We start from the raw sequence: 27,437 nt of genomic DNA, 5'->3' as shown, positions 1-27,437 counted from the left end.
GATCACCCACCATCTTGCTTCGTCATGTGGCAGCTGACTTTTGTGATAAAGCACCTCCTATGGTACCTTGTGTTGAACTTTCCATGGCCTTGGGACTGTAAGCTTTTACCCCAAATAAATACCCTTTACAAAAGCCAACACATTTCTGGGACCACATTCATTTATGCCTTAACACAATTAGAATGTAAATACTTCAGATGTAGAAACCAATATTTTACTTGCCTGCTTTTTATACAGCCCGTAGCATAAAGAACGTTAAAAAATGCTTAAACTGTTAGGTAAGAAACATTCTCACTGACTGCACTGTTCTTTATACATAAAAATTCAATTATGACTAATATTGTCATCTTCAAGTTTATTTTCCATCGGGACTAGGCAATTGACTATATAAGAAATTTTATAGGTGAAGAAAGTAAATCCATATTAGCAAATTTAACGCCAGAATCATTTGAATGTGTGGGCTTTTCATCTGGAAAATAATAACTGGTCTTGTATTAAGAGTCTCCAAAATGTTTAACTGAAGTTTGGCATGGCATGACCAACATTTTCAATGGTCTTTTTCTCAAAAACACAAGTGTACTTAAGGGTTCTAGAATTATAATTTTCTTCCTACCAACACTGCAAACACTTTAAGAAGGAATCCACTTGGTATTTTGATGCATGAGAGGATTTATAAAGCCTATTCCAGGCAAAGTATTAAAAGAAAGAGATGTGGTTCAGATTAGCAGGGGGGGAAGGGAGAGGAGAGGGAAGTGCTCCTGAACACTCCTCTCCTGAGACCAGGAATTGTGCTTGCTCCTTTTGTCTCTCTACCTCCTTCCCCTGAATTAGAGCACTTTCAACCCTAAATGACAAGCATTAGTTGATAGAAAGCAGAGGAAATTCTAAATACACATACTGCCTTAAATCACTTGAAAATCATGTTTCCTGATTTACCTTCTACTCTGACAATTTCTTTTTTAAGACAATAAGGTACTATTAGGAAAGCAGAAATTTTATGATATTTAGGATGACAAATACAAGATTTATAAAGCCTTTTGAGAATGGCAGTGGCCCAAAGACGCAAATGTTTCATCATGATCCTTCTTCCCCTCCCCCCGCCATTAATTTTTCTTTCCCATTTCCTGGTTTTTAAAAGTATAACGTTTTTGAAAGATGAAATTTTTGTATGACCAGGGCATATGCAATGATTGGCAGATTACAGTGGCACAGAAACAACATGAATGTGGTTTATCTATCTAAGGCAAGAAAATTCTAAGTAGTCGAGTTTTATATAATTTACCACCACACGCATTTTAAGAGACATACTGCACCAAATGCGACAGCCAGCATGGTCTGCATCCGGGCATCTTCCAGTGTGCTCAGTAGTCCTTTTTTGCTAAGTAGAGCCCTTCCTGCCAGGGTCCAGAACTTCACATGTTTTACCCCCACAGAGACAAACTGGGTATCTGAGTCTGGTCTGAATTCTGCCACAAAAATACGTTGGCTGTGACCAGCTCTGCTGGCAATTTTGGCACCTGGTAAATAAGATACAACAAAATTATCTAGGTTAGTAGAAGAGCTAAGCTAATTTTTACAGGAACTGTTATTCAAAATATAATGCCTATAAGAAAATGAGGGTTGTGTCCCAAACCCTGTTGTGTAGCAATAACATGATACAGTTACTTATGCAGACGGTCTTTTCTTATGGATCTTCACAAGTGATATGGATATTTATGAAGAGCTTCATTATCATGTATGGGCCATTTCAGGTTTTTGGAACCATAACTCAGTTTTTTCTACGTAATCCCATTAACTTAATATAATAGCTATGCAGTTAAAAAGTTTTGTTTAAAGCACATTAGGTAATATTATCCTTTTGATATTTCCTTACCATTTAAAATATACTTCATTTTCATTCTTGATTAAGACCCTCCTTAACCCATCAAATCATTTGCAAAGATACTTAAGAACACAGTTTCTTATGAAAGGAAATACAAGAGAATCATATGTAATAATTTCGTTGATTTATCTGTTTTGTAAGCTCACATTTTCACTGATGTGAAACAACAACTAGGTATCGTGTAGGGATGTAGTGAATAATAGTCTCAATCAAGTTAAGACAAATACTAAATACAGACTTCCTAGTATGCTAGTAATCTTATTTTAAAAAATCACAAAGCAAAAAAAGAATCCTACCTTCTTGCCATCTCCATATGGTAATAGTATGTTCTGGGTCTAGTCCCACAGACAGCAACAGCTTGCCAGTAGCACTGAAGCTGACTGAACAGACCCCCTTTGAATGGTAGCATCTTAGTATAGAGAAAGTTTGCTTGCTCATCGCATCCCAAATGTGGACAGAAGGAGCTGTAGCTAAACAAAGATAAAATCCAGGTGATGCATACTCATCTCTGAAATGTAGAAAAAATATGTACCAAAAAAGACTATGTACTTAAAAAAGAATAGCTCAAAACTAAGAAAAACATAAAAAAAAGGGGGGGGGGGGAAGTGGGGAGGGGAGAAAGGAAAGGAAAGAATACAAAATATTCCTTGAGGTTATTTTTCATATTGCACTTTGGAAAAGAAAGTATCGTTAGACAAATCAGGCAATCACAACTTTAAATAACCACTCAAAAATAATGCATGTTTTATGTACATTTAAAATCTTTATAGAACTCTGGGGAATTACACAAATACTATACAATAAATACATTAGGGGAAATGGATGTGGCTCAAGTAGTGGGCACCTGTCTACCACATGGGAGGGGTCCTGGGTTCGGTTCCTGGTGCCTCCTAAAGAAGACGAGGATGACAGCTGACACAATGGGCTGGCACAGCAAGCTGACTCAACAAGATGATACAACGAGGAGGCACAATGAGGAAGCACAGTGAAAGACCCAATAAGCAGGGAGTGAAGGTGGTTCAGGTGATTGGGTGCCTCCCTCCCAATGTGGGAGGCCCCAGGTTCAGTTCCTGGTGCCTCCTAAAAAAAGAAGACGAGCTGATACAACGAACAGATACAGAGAGCAGATAGCAAGTGCAAACAATAGGGGGAGGGGTGGGCGTGGCAGAGAAAATAAATCTTAATATAAATTAAATATCAGGGTATTTTCAGTACTGAAGATATCTGAGGGAGAGCAGAAAAGCAGACACAAATAGGGAAAGGCAATATATAGGAAACCACCTGAATATATCTCAAAAGAAATTTTCAATCATCCAGATAATTACCTGGTTAACTAAATTCACATTGCTTTATAAGACAGTAGTTTTTTGGGGGAGTTTTTTTTGTGTTTGTCTTATAAAGAGTTTTATGGGAGAGAGAAAACTACTGATTTTAAAAATATGTATTTGTTGTTATTCATCTTGTGTAGCCCATTTCTGCTGCTTAAAAACTTTTCCCAGATATCTGTGTTTTCTATATTAAAAAGTCATAGTGGGAAGTGGATGTGGCTCAAGCGACTGAGCCTACCACCTGGAAGGTCCCAGGTTTGGTTTCTGGTGCCTCCTAAAAGAGAAGATGAGCAGACACAGCACACAGTGAGCACAAAACAATGATTGGGGGGCGAGAAGGGGGGAATAAATCTTGTAAAAAAAAGAAGTTGTATCTTTGTATTAATCATGTTTTATGAACTGCACCCTATAAAAATGAATAGGTAAGTGAATTCAGCAGTTAATTTAGTCTCAAAAACTTAATACTTTTAGTAAAATAAAAATACTAAATTGCATTTGCTTCAAATTAAAACTTATAAATATTGCAAAGATAGAGAAACATTATAATAAGATATATAAAATAAATTGATGTGAGAAACTTTGGTCTCTAAAGAAAATATTGATTAAAAATTTAGACTATAAAATTTTAAATCTTAAAAATAGTTAAAGAAAGTGGGAGTGTATGTGGCTCAAATGGTTGGGCACCTGCCTCCCACAAGAGAGGTTCTGGTTTCGGTTCCTGGTGCTTCCTCAAGAAGATGAACAGACATGACAAGCAGACAGACAAGGGAGCCATCTCAGGGGGGAAGAAAAAAGAAGTCAAAGAAAGTACTGTGAGGCACAGATAAACTTAATCTCAATAAGGAATGTTAGGAGGTTTACATGTAAAATGTTAACATATACTAATAGATCATTCTATATATATTTTTGACAGTGATAAATATTACATTGGTTTTAACAGAAACATTTTTATATGTGTTTACAAAAAGCACATCTGGGCAGCCCAAATACATGCCAAAATGTGATGAGATAGGAATCTTCCAGAATCATAGCATAGTAAGTGTGCTTCTAAATTTAATATGCCACAGATTACAAAGATTTCCATTTATCTAAAATTTAAACAGGATGTAATCATATGAAATGAATAACTGTGCTTTTCATACTTCTATAAAAGAAGCTGATACCAGGAATTTGTTTTTATAAAAGAAGCTGATACCAGGAATTTGTTTTAAAACATATATGTATGACCATGCTATGGGATTGCTACACATTTAGACTGTCCCAAACTCTTTATCAATAATAGTGTCTGAAACGAAAACTACTGCAAAATCTCAGGGTTTCTTTAATTTACTAAAGAAAGATTATGTTCATTAAGTATATTTTGTTTTCTGCAATTTGGAAATGATCACCCCTGATGCTAGGGGACACTCACATACTGTCCCTCTGATGTAAGCTATGGGTGGGGGCTGTTCATCTCTTCGTAGATAACCTGAGCTGTATGTGTCCTGAGCTGTGCGTGTGGGACAGTGAGACCTGCAGCCCTAACCGTGGTAACCATGACAACAACTCCAGTCCCAGAGAAACAGTTTAGCAATGCAAACTCTATGAACTTTAGTCAGGGAAAATGCAAACCAAATGTGCTAAAAGCTTATCTAGAATGTATGAAGTCCATGCTAAAAGCTTACCTAGGATGTGGAAGATATATGTTAATTCAAGCTTATTGAGCACTGAAACAACCATTTGGCCCTTCCTCCGTATTAAAAAAAAACTAAAAAATCTTGTTTTGGGCTCAGATTTTGCATGAGAAGCTCCAAGCCCAGCTGATCGTAAATAAATCTTTTTCCTTCCCAAAATTATTCCTGAGTCCTGGCCTTTCTATATGCAAATAATTGAACCTCTCACGACTTCTGACAAGACCTCCTCCTCCTCCTCTTCCTATAGATCACTGCGGATTGAGTGTCTAGCAGGAGCTAGCACATTACTTGGCATGGCTCATCCTACCTATCTCCTAGGCAGGTATATTTTTCTTTGAACTCAGGCTCAGGGAAATTATGGGACTTGTCTTAAGTCACACACATCTCAGAACTGGCAGAGCCAGCACAGGTGTGCTCTCAACAGTGTCCAGAATCCATTCTTGTTCTTTCTACCACATCAAGGTCTTGGGAACATCAATCCCAACAACTTTTCATAACCACTCTTGATAACCAAATGTCTTCTGTATAGAGATGTCATAAGGTTTTCTGTAAAGTACTAACTGGATATCTTAAGATCAGTTTTAAAGGATATTCTTCTTTCCCCATTCCCTAGTTTGCCTTAGATGTAGTATAAAAAATATATATATTCTAAAATAAAATTTTAACATGGGCCATTTTGTACGCTAATTTTATTTCACATTTTAGTCTCTCAAGTGGACAACTCTTTGCTGCATACCCAGCATCTGTTCCCTTCTTCCTTCTTAATAAAGCTCCAATTTTATTCAGGAATCTGATCCTCCCCTATGTAGCACAAGTGATTTTGGGGAAGCAAACTGCATGCTCAACTCTAGGGGGTAAATCTGATTAGACTAAGCCCATTCTAATACTACTCCTTTCCCCACATCTTTCCTTCCCTGGCATCAGTAACTTAGTTTAAGCAACCCAATATTCCCCCTGGGTCTCCTTAATACGAGGTTTGATGTGTGTCCTAAAACGACTCAATCAGACTAAACAGAAGGATTTTTAGTTTACAGTTCTGAAGGTATTTTTTCTCCTCTCTCATCTCTGGGTGAGAATAAGGATGCACATAATTCCAAGGGCTACTGGTAGCCATTTTATGGCCACAAATGCAACCAGCCTTAGGGATAACGCCAGTGCTGTGAATGGCAGGCAGAAGAGACGAAGTGCCTGAGTTTGTAACGACACCTTGGAGCTCCTGAACCAGAAAACTCTCTTTTGACTTTTATGTGCCAATAACTTTCCTTGCCATTTAAGCCACCAGGCATAGGGTTTTCTGTTGTTGGGAGCACATGGAGACCACTAAAGGCATTTAATGGACAACCACCCAGCTTGATAAGTAGTAAACTAGACTCGACAGAGCTTTCTCTCCTTAAATTGACTTATAACCAAAAATTTCAAATTCTTAGCTCCTAATATAGTCTTAGGTGGAATGCAATAGTTTGTCAGAGACAAAAGGTGTTCCCTTAGAGGTCACTGAAAACAAATTTAATCCACAGTATTCAAGTAAATTTATGCTATATTTTTTCTAATGTATGCATTTACTCTCCTAAGTTCCAAAGCAATGATTTCAAAATTTTCTTTCTTCAAACCAGTACCCACTCCCCACCTCCTTGCTCTTAGCTGACAAAACAGAAAACAGAAGTCATCAGATAGGCCAGTCTTCATTTTCCCACCCCAAATCTACCAATTTTCTTGCCTTTGTACCCATATTCCCTATCATCTGTTCCTATCAGAAGACAATCCCTCCACTTTGCTTTGGGGTAGTTTTAGTGGATATTAGGAAAGAATGTCAGAGAGAAGTGGGAGACATAGAATAGGACTCAGGAAATTGTGCCTCAAAGGAGAACAGAGATATGGGAAATAGCTGGAAGGGAGAGGTAGAAGGAAGATCCTAAAGGCATGTTTGTATGCTGACATGCTGATGTAATGCTTTGCGAAGGGGGATAAATTAATGATGAAAGGGAAAGAAGACAATTACAGGAGCTAAATTCATGAGAAAGTGAAAGAGGGTGGGATTCAGAGCAAAGTGGGTGATCTTAGATGGCCTGAAACAGGCTTCAGCTGGAACCCCTGCCCCAGCTCATCATCAGGTATCATTTTTTGTTATCATTCTTGGCTTGGTGGAATGTTACCACTTCTGAGAAAACAGACATTTTGCTTTATTGCCATCACCTTACTTGCTGTTTTAAATCATTTTTTTATTTTTTTTTTATTTTTTTTAAAGATTTATTTATTTATTTAATTTTCCCCCCCTCCCCTGGTTGTCTGTTCTTGGCGTCTATTTGCTGCGTCTTGTTTCTTTGTCCGCTTCTGTTGTCGTCAGCGGCAGGGGAAGTGTGGGGGGCGCCATTCCTGGGCAGGCTGCTCTTTCTTTTCACGCTGGGCGGCTCTCCTCACGGGCGCACTCCTTGCGCTTGGGGCTCCCCTATGCGGGGGACACCCTTGAGTGGCAGGGCACTCCTTGCGCATATCAGCACTGTGCATGGCCAGTTCCACACAGGTCAAGGAGGTCCGCGGTTTGAACTGCGGACCTCCCATATGGTAGACGGACGCCCTAACCACTGGGCCAAAGTCCGTTTCCCTAAATCATTTTTAATAATTTATTTATTGCTTGTCTCCCTCTAGAGTAGTGATTGGCAAACTTCTGTAAAGGACAAGAGGCAAAATTGAAGATATTATATAGGTTCTTAAATAACAAGAAAATAAACTTTCACAAAATTTTTATTGACAAAAAAACAATAGTAATGAGTAAATTTTTTGGTAATACAAGTCTACTATTTCTTTTTGGGGGATAACATTTCATTTAATTGAGGTTCAAAGTTAGAGTTCTCTATTAAAATTAGTTGCAAATGTTCATTTATTAATGCTGATCTTTAAGAAGATATTACACATTTCAACTTAAAAAATGTCTTTTCGCACATACGGGTACTGCCAAATACCACTATCAATCATGAGCATACGATTTTTTTCTTCTTTGAGGTACCAGGGCCAGTGATTGAACCCAGGACCTTGTGTATGGGAAGCCAGGGCACAACCAGTGAGCCACACAGGCAACCCTGAGTTTATGTTTTTGTTTTTGGGAGGCACTGGGAACCAAACCCAGGATCAACCATGTGGGAAGTGGGTGCCCAACTGCTTGAGCCACATCTGCTTCCTGAACATATGATTTTTAAAAAAAGATTTTATTTTGCCCCGCCTCATTGTTTGCGCTTGCTGTCTGCTCTCTGTTCATTTGTTGTATGCTCATCTTTTTTTTTTTTTTAGGAGGCACCAGGAACTGAACCCAGGACTTCCCACGTGGGAGGGAGGTGCCCAAGTATTTGAGCCACCTGCGCTCTTCACTTGTTGTGTCTCTTATTGTGTGTCTTCATTGTGTCATCTCATTGTGTCAGTTTGTTGCACCAGCCCATCACTAAGCTCACTGTATTGTTTATCTTCTTTAAGAGGCACCAGGAACTGAACCCAGGACATCCCACGTAGTAGGCAGGCATCAACTACTGCAGTCACATCTGCTTCCCTGAGCATATGATTTTAATTTAGCAGTTTCATAGCTTGGAAGGCATTTAGGGATTCTTTTAGAGATATCCCTTGATATTTGCCTTTTAGCATGTATTATACTGCAGAATCACTTCGTTTTTTTTCAAAGATTTATTTATTTATTCCACCTCCCCCTTGTTGTTTGCACTCTCTGGCTGCTTGTCTTCTCTTTAGGAGGCACTGGGAACTGAACTTGGGACCTCCCATGTTGGAAAGAGGCGCTCAATCACTTGAGCCACCTCAACTCCCTTTGTTGTGTCTCCTTATTGCATCATCTTGTTGCATCCACTCGCCGTGCCTGCCCATTGCACCAGCTTGCTTTCTTGCTTGTCTTCTCCAGAAGGCACCAGGAACCGAATCTGGGACCTCTCATGTGGTAGGCAGAAGTTCAATCACTTGAGCCACATTTGCTTCCCCAGGAAGGTTAGGAGGAAGTTTCTCAACAGTACAGTTAAACGGATTTTGAAATAGAAAATTTTCTTTGCATTTGCACCAAGATCTGAAAAATGCCGCCAGAACTGTAGTTTGAGCCCAGAAAATACATATGCTGCTAATTTATGTGAATGGGAATCTCACTTTTAAATTTTTGGCAGTATGAGAATGTATAAAGCATACTAACATTATCTGTGAAACATTTGTTGTCATCAACCGACCTTACCACAGTATAAGCATTGATTTGCCCTGGAATTTTAGGTTGAATTTGTTAAGAAATGCTATTAAGTTTGGAGCAAAAGCTGATTTCCAAAGCCAATCAGTGTTCAATAATAGTGACTGAGGATGGTTCTTCACATTCAGAAAAATTTCAGTCTTTGCAGCCCCTGAGTTCAAAAATTACAATAAAACTTTACCACTGCTAAGCCATTGAAGCTGTGTGGACTGCTGTGTGGTAGGACAAGTCAGGATATTCAGTTTATATTTCTAACATAAATTCATGGAATGTATCATGGTTAAGTCTATGAGAGCGAATGAAGTTCATCACTGACATTACTGGTTCAACAGCACGACGGAATCAAATATTTTCACAAACTAACTGCTGCTGAAAAATACAATATATAACCATAGATGTTAAACATTATAGTTTTCATAAGCTTTGTAAATTTATCCAACTATCCCATTTTCTGTTCCACTCATATTTTTACCACTATTACTTAGCAGATTCCAATTCTGGTTGTAATGAACTAATGTTTCCTTAACTTCTTAGAAATATTATCTCCTGTATTTATTCCATGGAGTCCCTTTTATGTAACCTAATTCTTCAGTTATTTAAAACTCAGCACTCACTCCTCAAATAAATGACCGAGCAGTATTGGTAATATCTGTTTATCCTTCAAAAGCCAAGGAACATCACTCAAAATAATTTGCCTTAACAGAGTATTAATATTGCTCCCAATGTCCTCAACCATTTTCTTTTAGCAAATGCTTTTGCCAAAAAAAAAAAAAAGTCTTAAATAAGTTATTTTCTCCTGACACATTTCTTCAGTTGCTGCAATCCAAAATGATTTAATAAACTCACTCTCAGTAAATAGCTTGGCTAACAAATAAACCACTTAGATACTTTGCTTGCAGTCTCATTTTCATTTTTATTTTTGAGAAAAAATTCTGCTCGGATGAGACATTGTTTTAAATTTTGTAATTTTTCTGTTACTCATGCTTCACAATGCCTTAAAATTGTGACATTCAAAGTCTATTTTCTCTGGGAAGTGGATTTGGCTCAACGGATAGAACGGCCGCCTACCACATGGGAAGTCAAGGGTTCAAACCCAGGGTCTCCTGACCTGTGTGACGAGCTGGCCCATGTGCAGTGCTTATGCGCGCAAAAAGTGCTCTGCCACACAGGGTGTCCCCCGCATGGGGGAGCCCATGTGCAAGGAGTGTGCCCTGTAAGGAGAGCTGCTTCACGTGAAAAAGAGCAGCCTGCCCAGGAGTGGCGCCCAGTAAGGAGAGCTGATGCAGCAAGATGATGCAACCAAAAGAGACAGAAAACTAGTGCCGCTGACAAGAATACAAGTGGACAGAGAAGAACACACACAGCAAATGGACACAGAGCAGACAACTGGGGGGGGGGGATGGGAGAGAAATAAATCTTTGAAAAAAAAACAACAACAAAAAACAAAGTCTATTTTCTCTGGTAACAACAAAATAAAATGTCAGTGAGGAGTTACATTTGGCACTCAAAACCTGTCAAGTTCTATAACTTCATCAATGCAACATGTAGTACTCCAAGTAGCAATGCAAAGCAATGTCAGTGCCATAGACAGTCTCTGTCATAATTAATCTTTGCCATTGTAGTACAAAAGCAGCCACAGACAATAAGTAAATGAATGAGTGTGGATGAGTTTTATTAAACCTTCATTTATAGATACTGAAATTTGAATTTCATATAATATTCGTATATAATGAAATTTTTTAATTTTTCTAACCACTTATATTAGTATACACTTTTCTTAGTTCATGAGCTGTACAAAAACAAGCTGTGGGCCAAATTTGGCCCATGGGCCATAGTTTCTTAACCCTTGCTCTTGAGTATAACCAAGAAAGCAAGGACCTTGACTGTTGCATTTAATAAATCTGTGGTTGAATAGTCAAGTTGCAAAATCATGCTTTACCCTTTAGGAGGGGAGGGAAATTGATACAAGTAACTGAGCAATGTTTTATTATCAAACAACTAATTTTTACTAGATTATAATTGTTTTTATATAACTAAATTTTTTCAGTGGACATACTTTATTCATTTAATTAATAAAGCCATGGTCAGAATCATTAACAAAAAATTATTTTTTAAATCTAAACGAGCCATTGATCCAATATGTGCAATAACTGAGATGGCATATAGAAATAAAAAAGGTTTTTTATTCCTAGGCAATTAAGTTTGAGTTATATTTAAGATTAATACTGGTAAGTTAGTATCTACTACAAAGAATTCTTGAAATGATTAAATGAATTAATAGACATAAAGTGCTTAGAATAGCGCTTTTATTTTTTTCAACTATCGTGTTGATGCAGATTGGGTTCAGCAGCATGATGTTAAAATATTCTTCATTAAAAAAAAACAAAAATAGGGTCAAGTACCTTACTGATCTAGAAAAATTTGGGCTCAACGACATAATTAAAAGAGAAAATGTTTAATTCTCCTTACCTGACATATCTGCTGAATCACCTATAATGGAAAAGTAGCAGAAAAATAATCACCCACAAATAACATAAATACTACAAGTAAAAATTTTAAAAACCCAATTATAAATAATTGTTTTTAAGTAATTGAAATAATCAAGTGTCATATACAATATTAGTTTCATTACACTTAATTTAATAAGTTGTTTACTAATGAAGCCATAAAAATGTTATACTCATTTCAATTATACATACATATGAACATTCTATAGATGGCCTTTCAATCTTTCTTGGGATCAAAATTTTATTTTTTTGTATTTAATGAGTTATATAAAATTTTAATTATAACAATGCAAAAAATAATATTGATAGAATTTTAATTGATATGACCCTTTTATTGGTTTACAAAATGCGCTATTAATAGGAACTTCAGAATTTTAATGCATCTCTGTTTGCAGGGAAGAATTAGATCTAGGCCTTCCGAGAAAAATGATGACACAGGCTATCATATCATCTTCCCTCTTTCCTCCTCCAAGTCAATGTCCCCATAGAGAGAAAAGAGAAAAAGTTCTTAATTTAGCCCACAAGTTAACCCCTTAATATTTTTTATTTTTATTTTTTTTAACTAACATTTTATTTATGCCAAAGAAGGAAACTTGAAAGCTGATACTCATAACATTTGCGGTAGAAATATAAGATTTTAGTCAAAATTTTAGAAGCAAAATTCTTTAGCAAGCAAGAAAGTAAAAATCTAGCTACCCTTTCAAGATAAACGACTTTTCATATTCCCATGAAATAATGATTTCAAGGACATACTGATAATGTAGGCCCATATTGTCCTGATCTGGAAAATTAAAGGAAACGAGAATAAAGTACCTCACTCTGCTAAGAAGACCACACAGGAAATATGGTCTTTAGTTCTGAACATGCTCTAATAACCACTAAATTGTGAGAGGAATGGAAACTATGCCACATGAAAAAGAGGGAAAGACTTGGGATATCCGATTTGATTATGTGGAAGAGTACAAGTGGGGAGCAAAGGGTAGGGTTATATGTATGATCTAAAATTCACCTCTGTGATGTCCAGATGTTGATAGGGAGGAAAAAAGAGGAGAGATGATTAACATTCCCTCTAGAACTGACTTTCAAAATAAAGGAGGGGGAAATGAAAGAAAAATGAAAAGAAACAAAATAAAGGGAAAGAGTGGGGACAAGGGCCAAATTTCCTGAAAGATTTTGTTACCATGATATTTCATAACTAAAAGAGAAACTATATCACTAATAGGCAAATAAACTTGCTTAACAGAGTGAAAGGAGGGGGAAAAAAGGGAGGAGGAAGAGCAAATTTGGGAAATAAAAAAAAAAGCACCATACCTTCTAGAATTCTACTAACAAAACGAAAATTCTATTAATAGAGGGATTTTGTCTTTTTGCAGGCTGCTGTATCCCCAGCACCTAGAACAATACCTCACACATGACAGGTGCTCAATAAGTCTATTGAATGAATTAATTAACACAGTAAAGCTTAACTGGACAATAATGATATGCCAAGAGCCTCTGAGCTAAATGCTTTGGTGATCAAAATGGTAACGTGGTCTCCCCTCCCTCAGGGGGCTGAGCTTTGATCCTCATGCAGAGTGAAAATAAGACTTCACTTTCAGAGAAAATTGAGGACAAACAGGAGCTAGACCTATGTATTTATATAAAACGATTAGAATATTTTGTGTATAATGGGTGAAGTAATGATCTATTTTCTTTCCGAAGAAGAAAACTTTACAGAAAGGAAAAATACAAGGGTGTATAAGGCATAATTGTAGAACCAGACAATCCAGAGAACAAGTTTCTAACTGATCAATTTAACTGTACTTGTATGAAAAATGAAGATATTAAAAGCATATATTGTCTTATTCAAGAAAAAGAAGACACCTGGAAAGCTAATTCAGCAATCCAGGCCAGATGCACTGAGATCCAACCAAACTCGTGATTTCAGTTTCAAATACCAGGGTTGTGAAGCGCTGACTGACCCACTACCCTATGCGGTATTCACAGTGACCAATGTGCATGATGATCAATCCTCTCATCATTTGTTTATAGAATTAGCCTTTGTTTATGTTTTCTACAGAGTTTAGTGATAATAGCAAGACAGGTTTATTTCAAAACAGTGAATTAAATCAATGCCAAAGAAAAGAAAAAGAAGAAAGGATTTAACAGACTTGGGCTTTCTCTTCTTTCCAGCGTAATCCCTGCTGAAACAGATGCGCTTCCTCTCTCAGTCTAGTTACCACTGGGCTCCCCTTAGTTACCATTTCCTCCGGAAAGTCTTCCTTTCTGCTTTATATTTGCTATTGAATTAAACTTTTTTTTTCATTTTTCATTTTTTTCATTTTTTGTGTTTGAATTAAACCTTTTTGATGACCAGAAATTGCTGTTGAAGGACTAAATCCAACTACTTTGACCACTGCAAAAGAGTTTATTTTTAATTCCAAATCATGTTAACCAAATCGGACAACCAAAGTGAAAGAAAGGTAACTGGAAACAAATACTATGGTATAATTGGGTGTGTGCTTTCTGAATACATTTTGACCAATCCACAAATAATGTTTTAAAAATTTTCACTGAATTTATTTGAACAAGACAAATGTTTTCAAATTGTTTCTTTTTAAAATACAGAAACATACCTACTTGGCCAGTTGCCACTATGTTGTTAAATTTGGGATGCTGATTTACAGTGAGGCACAGAATATCATCATTGTGTTCCTGATAAAAACTCTGAGTCCCTATAAAAAAAGAATTTGAGAATTAAGTTTGAAAACTTTAATGTGTAACAGCCAAATGCAAATTATCCAGAGCAATAAACCAGTCTCTTTACATTCTTTGTTTATTCAAGTATTTTTTAAGCACTTATTATGTGCACATCATCTAACGATAGAAAAATGAACCAAAAGTCTCAAAAGGGCTAAAGTCTTTATAGGAGAAACAAGACTAAAGTACCGAGTGCCCCAAGAGAATGAGTAATCAAAATGCTATGGCAGGGAGCGGGTGTGGCTCAAGCAGTCGGGCACCCGCCTACCATATGGGAGGTCCCAGATTTGGTTCCTGGTGCCTCCTAAAGAAGATGAGCAGATGCCACAAGCTGACACAATGAGCTGTTGTAATGAGCAGATGCAATAAGCAGACAAACGAGCTGACACAATGAGCAGAGAGCAGATGTGGCTCAAGCGGTTGGGCACCCGCCTCCCATATGGGAGGTCCCAAGTTCGGCTCCTGGTACATCCTAAAGAAGATAAGCAGCCATAAGCAGACACAATGGGTGGACAATGAGCACAAACAACGAGCAGACAATGACCAGACACAGTGAGCAGAAACAACAGACAGACAGATGAGGGAGCCATCTCGTGTGGGGGAGGGGGAATGCTATGGGAATCCAGAGCAGAGAAGATTATTCTCATCAAGGGCTTATGGCATTCCTGGGCTGACCTGGATAGATTTTATAAATCTAAAGGTAAGTTGGGGCCTGGTAGTCTAGGCACAGTGAACACTTTGAGCAAAGGCACAAAGACAGGAAAGTATTGGGCATGCATGTAAATGGCTTGTTTTGACTGAAGCATAGGGGTCATGAAGAAGGAAAGTGGGAGATATGGTTGGAAAGTCAAGTTGGGACTAGAATTAAGGAGGATTCTAAATGCCAGACTATTAAATTTCATATTTACGCTGCAGTCATTGGGGAGTCACTGAAGTTTTTTGACCAAAGAAATAATGTGATTCGTCTAGCAGTAGTGACAGTAAAGAGATGATGGCTGGCCACAGCAGCAGTCCATGTAAGGAGTAACAAAGGCAGGCTAGGGCAGGTGAAACAGGGAAGTGGGAATGAGGTGAGAACAGTAGGTTGGGTCCAGATTATACAGAGCAATGTATACCAGGTCCTCCAAAAAGCAAAACAGAAACAAAATAAAACAATACAATAATTACATTTAAAACACTTAATATTACTTTAAAAATTTCTTTTCAAAACAAAATGTGCTTTATATCTTCTAGGGCTGAGAGTTTAGTTACAGGAAAAAGCAACTATGTGCTGTTGGCTAAATTGGTAAATCAGCTCATCAGCACAGTCTTATACTTCCATCATTTCTAGACTATGAAGGTAGCAATGTATTTCCAAATCCGTGAGATACCAAAAAATCAGCGCTCTATCAGGTGCCTAGTTTCCCCTCCGCCCTCTCCTCTCTACGTACCCTGCCCCTGAAAGATTAATTACAAATTGGAAAATTTTTTAAAGTTACAAAAATAAACATGAAAGTTTATTTACACATTCATCCCTTTCTTGCTTTTCTTACTCATCCCCTTTCTCTTTGAAAGAAATCTGAAGTCTCAAAGAAGATTTCCCCTCTAAGCAGTACTTTTTACATGCCTAAAATCATTAAATGGAAGAAAGCCACTGATTTCTGTGTGATCCTGGTAATCGCTTTCTTTAGGAAACCAAAACAGAAAGATCACATTAAAATTAATGCTGACCAGGGATGGGGATTAAGACTCACGTAATCCACTCTTTACTCATTTAGAGTGAAGCTATCAGAGGAAAAAGTAAGAAATGTTTAGACTAGATGACCTCTATTTTTGCTTCCAACTTTCAGACTTCATGAAACCTGCATATACATGCGATAAAACAGAATTCAAAATGAAATTCTTAATGTCACTACTAGGACTGTCATATTTGTTTTCAAATGCTTTAAAATGCTGCTAAGAGAACTTCATCTGTTCTTCAACAATCTAATCTAGGGAGCAGACGTAACTCGAGTGGTTGAGCTCCTGCTCCCCACATAGAAGGTCCTGGGTTTGATCCCAATGCCTCCTAAATAAACAAACAAAACAATCTAATTTGTCGCTTTCTTCCTTGGCTTTCCAAGGCCACAGTAAGAACAACCTCCATCCATACCCTAGCAATCACTTAACCAACATGCTACTTTCAAGTCAGTCACTATCAGAGGCAACCATCCACTTTCATGATGAGGTTCTGGGGCAATGGAAATAAGTTACAATGGTTTTACTATAAAACATGCAACATGCATTCAGTAATCCTTCACTTCTATCAGAGACCTCTGAGCACTCAGCATTATCAAATCTTCTTCTGCTGTTTTACAGTCTCTTAAGATAGTAAATCTGGTTACTTGAAATAGTACCAGAAAGCTTTGCAGTATGAAATACTTATATTTTGGACTGTTTATCTTATACATTTAAATTATTATTTATAGTTTTAACAAACCTAGCTTAAAACATAAATTTAAGCTGCTAAATAAAAAAATTTTAATTAAAAGAAAAAGATGGGATGGGGGAGGGTGGTAGAGATCAGGTTTTCTTACCTGTAGCAACATTGTGCAGAATTCCAATGGATGCAGTGTGATAAATTATATCATCACCATCATTCAAATAGTGAACATTGTTCCTGCAGTCTCTGCCTCGATAGCCAAAAACAAGCTCCAATACAAGGTCCTATAACAATAATAATAAAGCCATTATACAACTACATTCTTCCTTATGTCTGAACTTTCACCATTGTGTTGTCGATGGCAGGCATTGAATTCTATATGGTAGACGGGAGCCCAATTGCTTGAGCCACATCCACTTCCCTGAAGAATTTTATATATCAAGATTTCATGAATTAAAAACACTGAGACACTTCTTGTGCCCAAAAGAAGAATATTTTCATTTGTGTTCATTGTTAGCAAAGTATCAAATCTATGTACGTAACTCAGGATACATTACTTCCAAGTGATATATTTTTAAGGATCCACACAGTACAATTCAGCATCAGTAGATGAAAATCTAGCATACTGTCTCTGATGACTCATGCTAGAAATCTGGCAGGTAGACAATTCTGCTACTGAAAGTGTTCATTTTCTATTGATCTTGGAGTCCTGGGTGGGGGAGGAAGGTACAACAATCACCTTCCATAGATTTGGCCCTTGTTTTTAAATTTGATTTAGCACAGTTTGCTTGTTTGCTGCTGATACTGGGATTATAAAGTGTTTGGGAGAACTTCCCTCATTCCTCAATAATTGTAGAAGGTTTCTTTGGTAAGAGACAGAAAAAGTACAACTCCAGGCAGGAGAATCGCATCCATCAACGATGTGAGACCTAAGCCCCCTTCTGATACAGAGGTTGAGTGGACATCACCATCCCAGGGTCCACAGAATGGAGGAATAAAGTATGGATTAGAGTGGATTTACTGGTATTCCACTATGGAACTATTGTGACTAGTAATTGAAGAACTGTAGCATTGATCTGGAGAAAGTGGTCATGGTAGTTGCTGAGGGCAGGTAGAGGGAAGAAGAGATGTGATGTGAGGGCATTTTCAGGACTTGGAGTTGTCCTAAATGATATTGCAGGGATAGATGCTAGACATTATATATCCTGCCATAACCCACTGAATGTACTGGGGGAGAGAGTAAACTACAACGTGAACTATAATCCATGCGGTGCAGCAGTGCTCCAAAATGTATTCACCAAATGCAATGGATGTGCTGCAATGATGAAGGAGGTTGCTGATGTGGCAGGAGGGGGGTGTGGGGTGTGGTATATGGGAACCTCATATTTTTTAATGTAACATTTTTTGTGATCTATGTATCTTCAAAAAAATGCAATAAAAAAATTGAAAACAAACCAAAAAAAGAGACAGAAAAAGAAGCAGAGCTTCCATTGAACCCTACAGTAAATACATTACACGGGGTGAAAAAATCCTGATTTGGCGTATTTAAACTTTAATTAATTAATTTTTAAAATGGAACTATCTTTTTTTTTTAAAAAGATTTATTTATTCCCCCCCCACCCCCACCTTGGTTGTCTTTCTCTGTGTTTATTTGCTGCGTGGTTTCTTTGTCTGTTTCTGTTGTTGTCAGCAGCACGGGAATCTGTTTTCTTTCTGTTGTGTCATCTTGCTGTGTCAGCTCTCTATATGTGGCACCATTCCTGGGCAGGCTGCACTTTCTTTTGTGCTGGGCGGCTCTCCTTACGGGGCGCACTCCTTGCGTGTGGGGCTCCCCTATGCGGGGGCACCCGTGTGGCACGGCACTCCTTGCGCGCATCAGCACTGCGCATGGCCAGCTCCACACGGGTCAAGGAGGCCCGGGGTTTGAATCGCAGACCTCCCAAGTGGTAGATGGATGCCCTAACCACTGGATCAAGTCCGTTTCCCTAATCTTTAATTTATAAGTTCAAAGTACTAAGTGTCAGATACTACCAAGATGCCTCTGCATCTGTAAGCAATTGATCATTTGGCCTATAATTTATATTTAGAAGTTCTTTGGGGTGCAGTTCACCTTAGGGTATTATTCAGGAAAATGTAAAGGAAAGACTAATAAAAAAATTAAGAGAAATGGAGGATATCAATCCAAATCTTAGACTTGGTTAACATTTAAGTAATCAATTTTTACAACCAAACAAAACAGATTATACAATATACTTATTTTCATGAAAATTAATTAAAAATGAGTTCTGGATAAATTATTAAAGTACAAGTTAATGACGAGAAGTGAATTTTTTTTCTCACCTCTATGGGTCTCTTTTTCTTGCCAACATTATTTGTCTGGAGTTTCTCTGGCTGTGGTGGGGCTCTGCTCACTGGGGGCCTGAAACAGAAAAGTGGGAATGAGGAAAGGCCTATGTCACCCAGTGTCCTCTCTGACTCTCCCTCTCCGCCCCTCCATAGAGTGTGTCACACCTTCACCAAAATGAACCCTTCCTACGTCCCTCACGAGACAGTGCCTCCTATATACGGTGATATCTTCCACAGTAGAAAAGTAGAAAGAAAATGCTGGAACTTTTATTTATTTCACTTTTAATGGCTTTGGTATATGTTTCATAATATAAAAACACCACAGGAGCAGACTGTTCATAAACAAATATACAAATGAAAGTTTTATATACTAAAAAATGTCTTGAGGGTGTATACTATCAACAAAACATGGACCACTGCTCTAAAGTACCTGGGACATGTCTTCAATTCAAGACATTTTTCTTGAATTGAATTTTGATAATATTTCTATGAACTTTCTATACTCTTGGCAACATAATTATGTCTGAGTCCAAACTTGTAGTCATTACCAGCTCCTTTGTGCTCTTTACCTGCTCTTCTTCCTGAAGTCCTTAATATTGATTAATGGCATCAGCATCAGACAGTCACTCAAGCAAGGCATTTTATAGTCACAAATACCATAACCATACAACACTCTGTAAGTGGTAATTACTGTGCTATTACTATTGCCTCCAGCTCTTCTCCTTCCCTTATTCTCTTTGTTTACTAAACATTTACCAACTCTACCTATACAGTAGCTCTCAAATCTAGTCCCCTCTTCTCTTTTCCTACCACTAATCCAGGATCTATTTGTGATCTATTACCATTAGATATAGAGTTCACATTTCGAGTCACTTAAATGTGGAGGCTCTTTCCCAAAACCTTTGTTTAATTAAAAAGAGAGTGAGAAAGAGAGAGAGATACTATTTACCTTATTATTTTTATCCTAAATAACCACTACTCAAATCTACCTTCCTATATCTAGTCAAAATCCATCATGCACTATACCCCTTTCCCCCAATTTTAAATTAATATTCAATGGATAACTCTTACATCAAGAAATTATACCAACTAACTTTCCTATGGAAAAAATGCCAACATTTCTGAAAAAGTTATAAAATTAAAGGCATAAAAATGCATTTTCAAAAATAATTTTCAAGTTACACATCTATAAAGAATAAATGAAATGTTATATCTTGAACATGCAATATAAAGCAATTATGCATTTTCATATGTTATATGAAGCAGCATGTAGAAATACATATGCATGATTGATAGGTAACATAAAAATTAAAGCACATATCAATATAAACAACTTTTCAAATTATGACAGAAATTTAGGCTTCAACTTTCTTCATATGCTTTTTAAAAATGTCCATAAGTAAAAAATTAGAACTGAATGCGTAATATTTAACATTTTCAAAGATTTCTGCTAGGACGGTTTTAAAAGAATGATAGCTTTGGCTTTTCTTTCCAGCCAATTTTATTGGTGAACTTTATTCAATGTTTTTGCCTGACAGTTTTATTTGATCCCAAGTAAATTTTTTTTTTTTAAAGATTTATTTTTATTTATTTAATTCCCCTCCCCTCCCCCGGTTGTTTGTTTTCTGTGTCTTTTTGCTGCGTCTTGTTTCTTTGTCCGCTTCTGTTGTCGTCAGCGGCACGGGAAGTGTGGGCGGCGCCATTCCTGGGCAGGCTGCTCCCTCCTTCGCGCTGGGCGGCTCTCCTTATGGGTGCACTCCTTGCGCGTGGGGCTCCCCTACACGGGGGACACCCCTGGGTGGCACGGCACTCCTTGTGCGCATCAGCACTGCACATGGGCCAGCTCCACACGGGTCAAGGAGGCCCGGGGCTTGAACCGCGGGCCTCCCATGTGATTCCAAGTAATTTTTATCTAAACAATTCTGTGTCACAGTTAAGAATATCTTAATTTTTATAAAGATCATTTATACAAGATATTATTGGTTAAAATAAAATCATACAATTTATAAAATACAAATTGAATGGATATAGTTTTAGTAAGGCATTTATTTATATAGCATAAATTCAATAATTAAGATGCTAGCCATTTTAGTAACACTAATTTCAAGGGGGAAAATACCATGGGAAACTGAATATAGGAAAAGAGCACCAAGTAACATAGCTCATAAAGGTAAATATAAAAGATGATAAAAATTTAGAATTAGGCTTTGTAAACATAGCAAAGAGAGGATTACCTGGAACCCCTTTTTAGCAGCAGGTAAAAAAAGGGAAAACATTACAACACAAATTGGAACTTGAAATACTAGTAAAACATTTCCTATAATAAAATATTCTTTTACAACTTTAATGCAGATAAACTACACTACACATATAAAAGATCTATTGTTTTTGGTTTATTACTGCATACAAGAAAAGTCTTAAATTGCTTCATTAACCGCAAGCAATCAGAAGGAAGAAGGTGAAAAAAATAAAATCAACATGTAAACTTTAAAGCCATTCTTATTTTCTTCAGTGCAATCTGAATTTCAAAAAGAAAAACAAAGATAGTGAAGCTTATCTTTGTTCTTAAGAAAGTGCAATAAAACGTTAACAACTGATTTAAAATGCCAGCAGCACTGGAGGTACTACTAAGGAAATTGTCTAAGGAGTCTAAACTCCCCCTATTCTGACCCAACAAAAGGGTTTACAGTCAACTTGTCCAGGCAGACAGAATGAGTCAGTCAAGAACCATGCTGGATTTTGCTAGTAAAGCAAGCAACCTTTGTTTATTTCTCTTATGACATTATGTCTGAAGAAGAATTAGAATGGATCTCAGAAGTCATCTCATCTATCCTGCCACTGAACCCAGAAATTTCCTTTACATGTTTAGAACATCCCTTTATAGCATCTAGGACAAGCTGTCATCCAAACTTGCAGGAATACTGCTTGCGATTGGGACACCACTTCCACATAAAAGCCATTCACACGCAAGACAGCATCAGGTCTCCACTTAGTCTAATTGTTTTGAAACAAATGATTCACTGAGCAAATATATTCTTTGTAAGAGCCGGCCACCCAATCTTTCTTCATCTTTTACCTCCTAGAACACTGCAAACTCAACGTTCCCTTTAAAATGCAGAGATAAGTAATGAGTAAATTACTATAAATATGAGACTAATATAACCTGTGCATAAATTCAAACTTATTTTATATCCAAATATGCCTAGAAAGCCAAGTGAGAAGTATAAACTCTATAGGCTTTGGATATTCAGGGAGGATGCAAGCCAAATGTGTCAAGCTTACCTGGAATGTGTGGTGTTCGTGCTAAAAGCTTACCTAGAATGGGGGATAGTGTTAAATCAAGCTTACCTGGAGGAAATAATCTATCTACTACTCAGATAAAACACTTGAAGAAAATAACAAAAAGTCCTTTTGCATACAAGCACTGTTCTACTCCCCACTCTTATATCCACTGTATAAAAGGGACCCAAAAATTCTATTCAGGGCTCGGTTTTTATGAGGACAAGAGTCCACCGAGTCCAGCCAGTCTAAATAAATCATCTTCCTTCTCAGAATTCTTGCATCCTGGCCTTCAATACCGCGTACTCCCAACTTCTCTCTGCTACTATATTTCTGGGGGCTTGTCCTATATTGAGAAGGTTAGAGGCGGCTATGGTTGTTTGCCCCTCCCAGATGTCTCCAAGGAGGCCGGGAGGGCCCTGGCGAAACCCAGCCCTGGGCACCCTGGACTCCCCTTTTAGTCCAGAAGGAGGCTGTGGACTTCGCCAGAGCCGCCCTGGAGGAACTGGGGGCACCGGAAGGTTTAAGAGACCATGAGAATGAAGGAGCACTGCACACCGGACGGGTTAAGACCCCCGGGGACACAGCACAGGAAAAGCCTAATTCTAAAATTAGGAGGGGAGCCTGATCAGCTCTCAAAGGAGGAGGCCCCAATACTCCTGAAAATATGCGAGGAAGCTGCCTTCTCTCTAGGTCCAAGAAAAGAAAAAGGGGGTGCTTGTGTGCATATGATAGTGGAGACTGAGTGAGACGCAGAAAATCACTTCTGCGGGATGAGTGTGCAGTCCTGATCCACAGTTCCGTGGCAACCTCATATGGTCAAGGGTGGTCTGGGGGGGCCTCTCTGCAAAGGGACCCTCTTCTGAGTCGGGGGTTTGTACCGACCCACTATGGCTAAGAGATGCCTTAAGCTCCCACGAGGGATGTGGCGGGAGACAGCCGAAGTGTGAGGCCTGAGTGAGGGTTGTGCAGCATCAGCACAGGATGGAAACATGGCAAACACACAAAGTAGGACCCTGTTAGGTTGTATGCTGAAAAACTTCCCCCTTGCTTTCCATGGAGAACTATATAGCATAAGGTTCCAGCCGGGAAAGCTTAGAATGTTTTGTGAATTAGAATGGCCAACTTTTGGTGTGGGCTGGCCCCAGGAGGGCACTTTAGATCCCTGGATCATCCATAAAGTCCACAACGTAGTAACTGGAAAACCAGGGCACCCAGACCAGTTCCCCTACATCAATGCCTGGCAAAACACCATGAGTCAAAGTCCGCCCTGGTTAGGGAAGTGCACAACTAAGGAAACCAGGATTTGCCTAATACAAAAGCCGAGGAGTGCTGTCCCAGGTACCAGACCAAACAAGCACTGTGCAAAGAGCCCAGAAAAAGTGTACCCCAAATCCAGTGCCAACCCACCCATTTTAGAAGGGCCAAAAGAAAAGGAACTCCCGCCGCCTTATGTGATTGCTTTTACCATGGCAGTGCTGAGGAATGAGAATGAGCAAGTTTCCCAAAGCAGTGCTCCCTCATCATTTGCCTGGGAAAGTGCGATGCCCACACCATCCCTACAGTTGCCTTTATTGCCATCTGCACCAGAGAGGGCACCTACACCGTCCCCACAGTTGTCTTTGGCACCTTACAGTACACCGTAAAATGCAGACTGGCTGTCCCTGGCAATGCAGTGCTGATCATCAGTCAGGAAAGAGTCACTGAAAAATGTCCACTCAGACCATGGGGAGCCCCGGGGACAGAGGGAGCAGAGAGAAAAGTGGTCTTCCAGTTACCTCTCCGTGAAGCCCCGGCCCCAATTTACTAAGATGCAGATGGTCAGATTCTGGGGGCAAACCGGACATTTATCTACTGGACCTTTACTACAAAGGACCTCTTTAACTGGAAAAGCCACACCCCACCATTCTTGGAGAAGCCTCAAGTCATGACAGACCTTTTCCAGTCCATCATACAGACCCACAAACTCACCTGGGCTGATTGTAAACAACTCATTGCAACGTTATTAAGCTTTGAAGAAAGAATGCGTGTCACGCAGGGGTTCTAACCTGGTTTAGAGAGCACCCACCTGAGGGAACTTTGGACAGTGACCTGCTTTTAATGATGGTCATTTGATGATTACTGACAAGCAGTTGCACCACTTGTTAACACTGTGGGTGGCTGAGCAAGGCACAAAGGAGCAATGGTGCCCTTCGTAAAATATACATGAAATGCCTTTTATGTAAGGGAAAAGGGCAAGGATAATGGTCCAAAGGGCTTGTAACATTCTAAAGAAATATTCCCAGTTAAGTTAACCATTAAAAATATAATTGATATTACCCTTACATGACAAACATGTTATACCAGGAGGATATCAACTATCTTCAGCAGGGAAAGGAAAGAAAAAATATCCATCTAAATACTAGATGCAGGGAAGTGGATGTGGCTCAAGCAATTGGGCTCCCATCTATCATATAGGAGGTCCAGGGTTCGATACCCAGAGCCTCTTGGTGAAGGCAAGCTGGCCTGCATGAGCTGGCCCATGTGGAGTGCCGGCCCATGTGGGGTCCTACCCTATGCAGGAGTGCCACCCCGCACAGGACTGCAAGCCAACATGGAGAGCTGATGCAGCAAGATGACACAAGAAAAAGAGACACAGAGGTGAGACAATAGGAGACTTAGAAAATCAAGAAGCTGAGGTGGTGTAAGAGAATGATTGCCTTTCTCCCACTCCGGAAGGTCCCAGGATCGGTTCCTGGAGCTGCCTAATGAGAATACAAAGCAGACACAGAAGAACACACAGCAAGCTGACACAGGGAGCAGACAATGGGGGCTGGGGGAGGGAGAAATAAATAAATAAATCTTTTAAAAATATACTAGATTCAACCTATTCTATGAAAAATCAGTCTTGTTAATAAAAGATAGAATATAAAATTTGTTGGTTTTTCAAATGTTCCTGTGGGGAGGGAGGAGGCGTCTATTTCCCTTAAAGCAAAATAATCATGTTGGTTTTTAATTTTCCTGTAGGGAAGGGGAGTCTATCTTCCTTAAAGCAAAATAATCAGGTCTTGGTTCTAGCCAAAAACAGCTTATAAATATTCCAAGATATTTTAATAGCTGCTCAACTAATATAAAGACTTTCTCAAGAAGAATAATCCATACTGAGGAAATAATCATGAATATGTATAGAGATGTTTCTCCTAGAATTGTACATTATAGTAAAAATTCAGAAAAGAATCTAAACCAAACAGAGCAATGAATAAATTAGGATAATTTGTATGTTAGACTACTATGCAACTATCAAAAATTATAGAAAAATATTTAATGACAAGTATCTATTACACATTGTTAGGTAAAAGGCAAGTTATGAAATACTATGTACAATATAGTATTATTTTTATTAAATGCATATATATGTATATTTATACATAGAAAAGGGACTGAAAGTATATACCTCAAAATGTTAACAGATTTTATCTATGGCAGTGGGCTTATGCGTCATTTTTCTCCTTTGCGCTTTTCTGAACAGTCTACAATGAACATGTTTTATTTTGTAAACAGGAAGGAAGTGATATAACCACATAATATCAAGGCTGGAAGTATACCTAGCCAGCATCCAGAATGCCTCCTTCAGCTCAGTATAAGAAGCTGAGCCCCAGAGAGGTCAAGCAACTTGCAGCAAAACCATGCTAGTTAGTGCCAGGCCTGGGAATGGAACCCAGAATTGGAGTTACTGAGCTCTAATTTAAAAATTTAGAGACTCTGAGAAATAAATAATTAAAATAAGTCAAAAATTTTATTTGGAAAGATAAAAATCTTTGGGTGATTTAAAAACAGAAACACTGACCAATGAAAAGAAATGAAGGGGCTAGAAATAGAAATTAATGCACAAAATAATTTAATATTACATATAATAAAACTAAGCGTAAAGAAACAATGGGGAAAAGACCCACCAGTGAACACCTTTTAATAATAAACAAGGCCCTATGCAGTCAGCACCCCTGCCATCTCATCTTCTGTGAGGTCCTCCCACTGTATCACAGTCTCGCACTGCTAAACTACTCATTACTCTGTAAAATGGTGAAGCTGTATTATACTATCATGCCAGCACATGCTCTTTCTTCTAGCTCAGAAGGTCTTGTTATAGGACCCCTGTGTGGGTTTCAGTGGGTCTATGTATCCCCTGGAGTTTTATGTGAAATTTTATGTGCATGTACAGTTTTCTAGAGAAATATCTTGTTTTTCCCATTAGATTTTCAAAAGGGTCCAATCGCCAAAAAACTGTCAGTCTTCTAACTGGGATGCACTTCTTTCCACATGTCCTTACAAACCTCTCAAATTTTAAGAACCAACTTCCCTATCATCTACAGATAGTCTTCTACAATTTGTGCTGGCAAACTTAAATGTCCCTTTCTCTTTATTTCCATAATATTTTAAATTATATCTTCTGTAGTTCTCATCACCTTGTACTATTATTTTTGCCTATCTGTATACCCCCAATGGACTATGAACTCATTAAAAAACAGTAAACATATTTTTCTTTGAATCTCAGCTACCTGCCATGTAAAGGATCTCAATATATACTTTATTAATGAATGTCATTATGATGTATATTATATGAACCATCATTATGAAGACTGATATATGATATACGGATATCAATATGAAAAAATGTAAGCACTTGTACTTTACCCTTTGTTTTCAGGTAAGGTGTCCCTACTCCCATCCCCTTCATCAAAGAGCATGCAGCATAATGCTGTGAAGTTATAAGATGAACCCAGCATCCTGGAGCTTTAAATTTACTCAAAGACTCAGAAATTAAAAGTTAAGCAATTTAACTAGAAAGTACTTTAAAAACATTTTTATATGAGAACACATTAAGAAATAGAATGTATACTTTGAATGGATTATTAATAAAATCATGACTTTATGGATATTTTACTCTGCAGCAGACCACATTAGAAGGAAATATTTATTATCCTTTCTATCAGAGAAACAGCACTTTGAATTTGTTGGGTAGATATATTTTTTTAAATACTGAAACAAAAAATTGCAAAGGGAAAGAGAAAGGCAAAATT

At 38.1% G+C, this 27,437-nt stretch overlaps 1 protein-coding gene across 3 annotated transcripts in view; it reads right to left on the bottom strand.

Annotated features, from left to right (window-relative positions):
* EML5 (EMAP like 5) overlaps nt 1-27,437 on the bottom strand; it is a 196,511-nt gene that overhangs the window by 11,919 nt on the left and 157,155 nt on the right. For 2 of the 3 annotated variants that reach the window (XM_058292607.2, XM_071213730.1), the window contains exons 28-33: nt 19,096-19,174; nt 16,910-17,039; nt 14,231-14,329; nt 11,578-11,598; nt 2,179-2,352; nt 1,309-1,517 (exon numbers count right to left, since the gene is read on the bottom strand). In XM_058292607.2, the coding sequence (XP_058148590.1) occupies nt 1,309-1,517; nt 2,179-2,352; nt 11,578-11,598; nt 14,231-14,329; nt 16,910-17,039; nt 19,096-19,174 (712 nt within the window). The remainder of the gene's footprint in view (nt 1-1,308; nt 1,518-2,178; nt 2,353-11,577; nt 11,599-14,230; nt 14,330-16,909; nt 17,040-19,095; nt 19,175-27,437) is intronic. The other variant, XM_071213731.1, reaches the window with a different exon arrangement.

This window comes from Dasypus novemcinctus, chromosome 3 (assembly GCF_030445035.2).
Source record: "Dasypus novemcinctus isolate mDasNov1 chromosome 3, mDasNov1.1.hap2, whole genome shotgun sequence".
NCBI lineage: Eukaryota > Metazoa > Chordata > Mammalia > Cingulata > Dasypodidae > Dasypus > Dasypus novemcinctus.
This window is presented reverse-complemented; position numbering and strand designations above follow the sequence as displayed.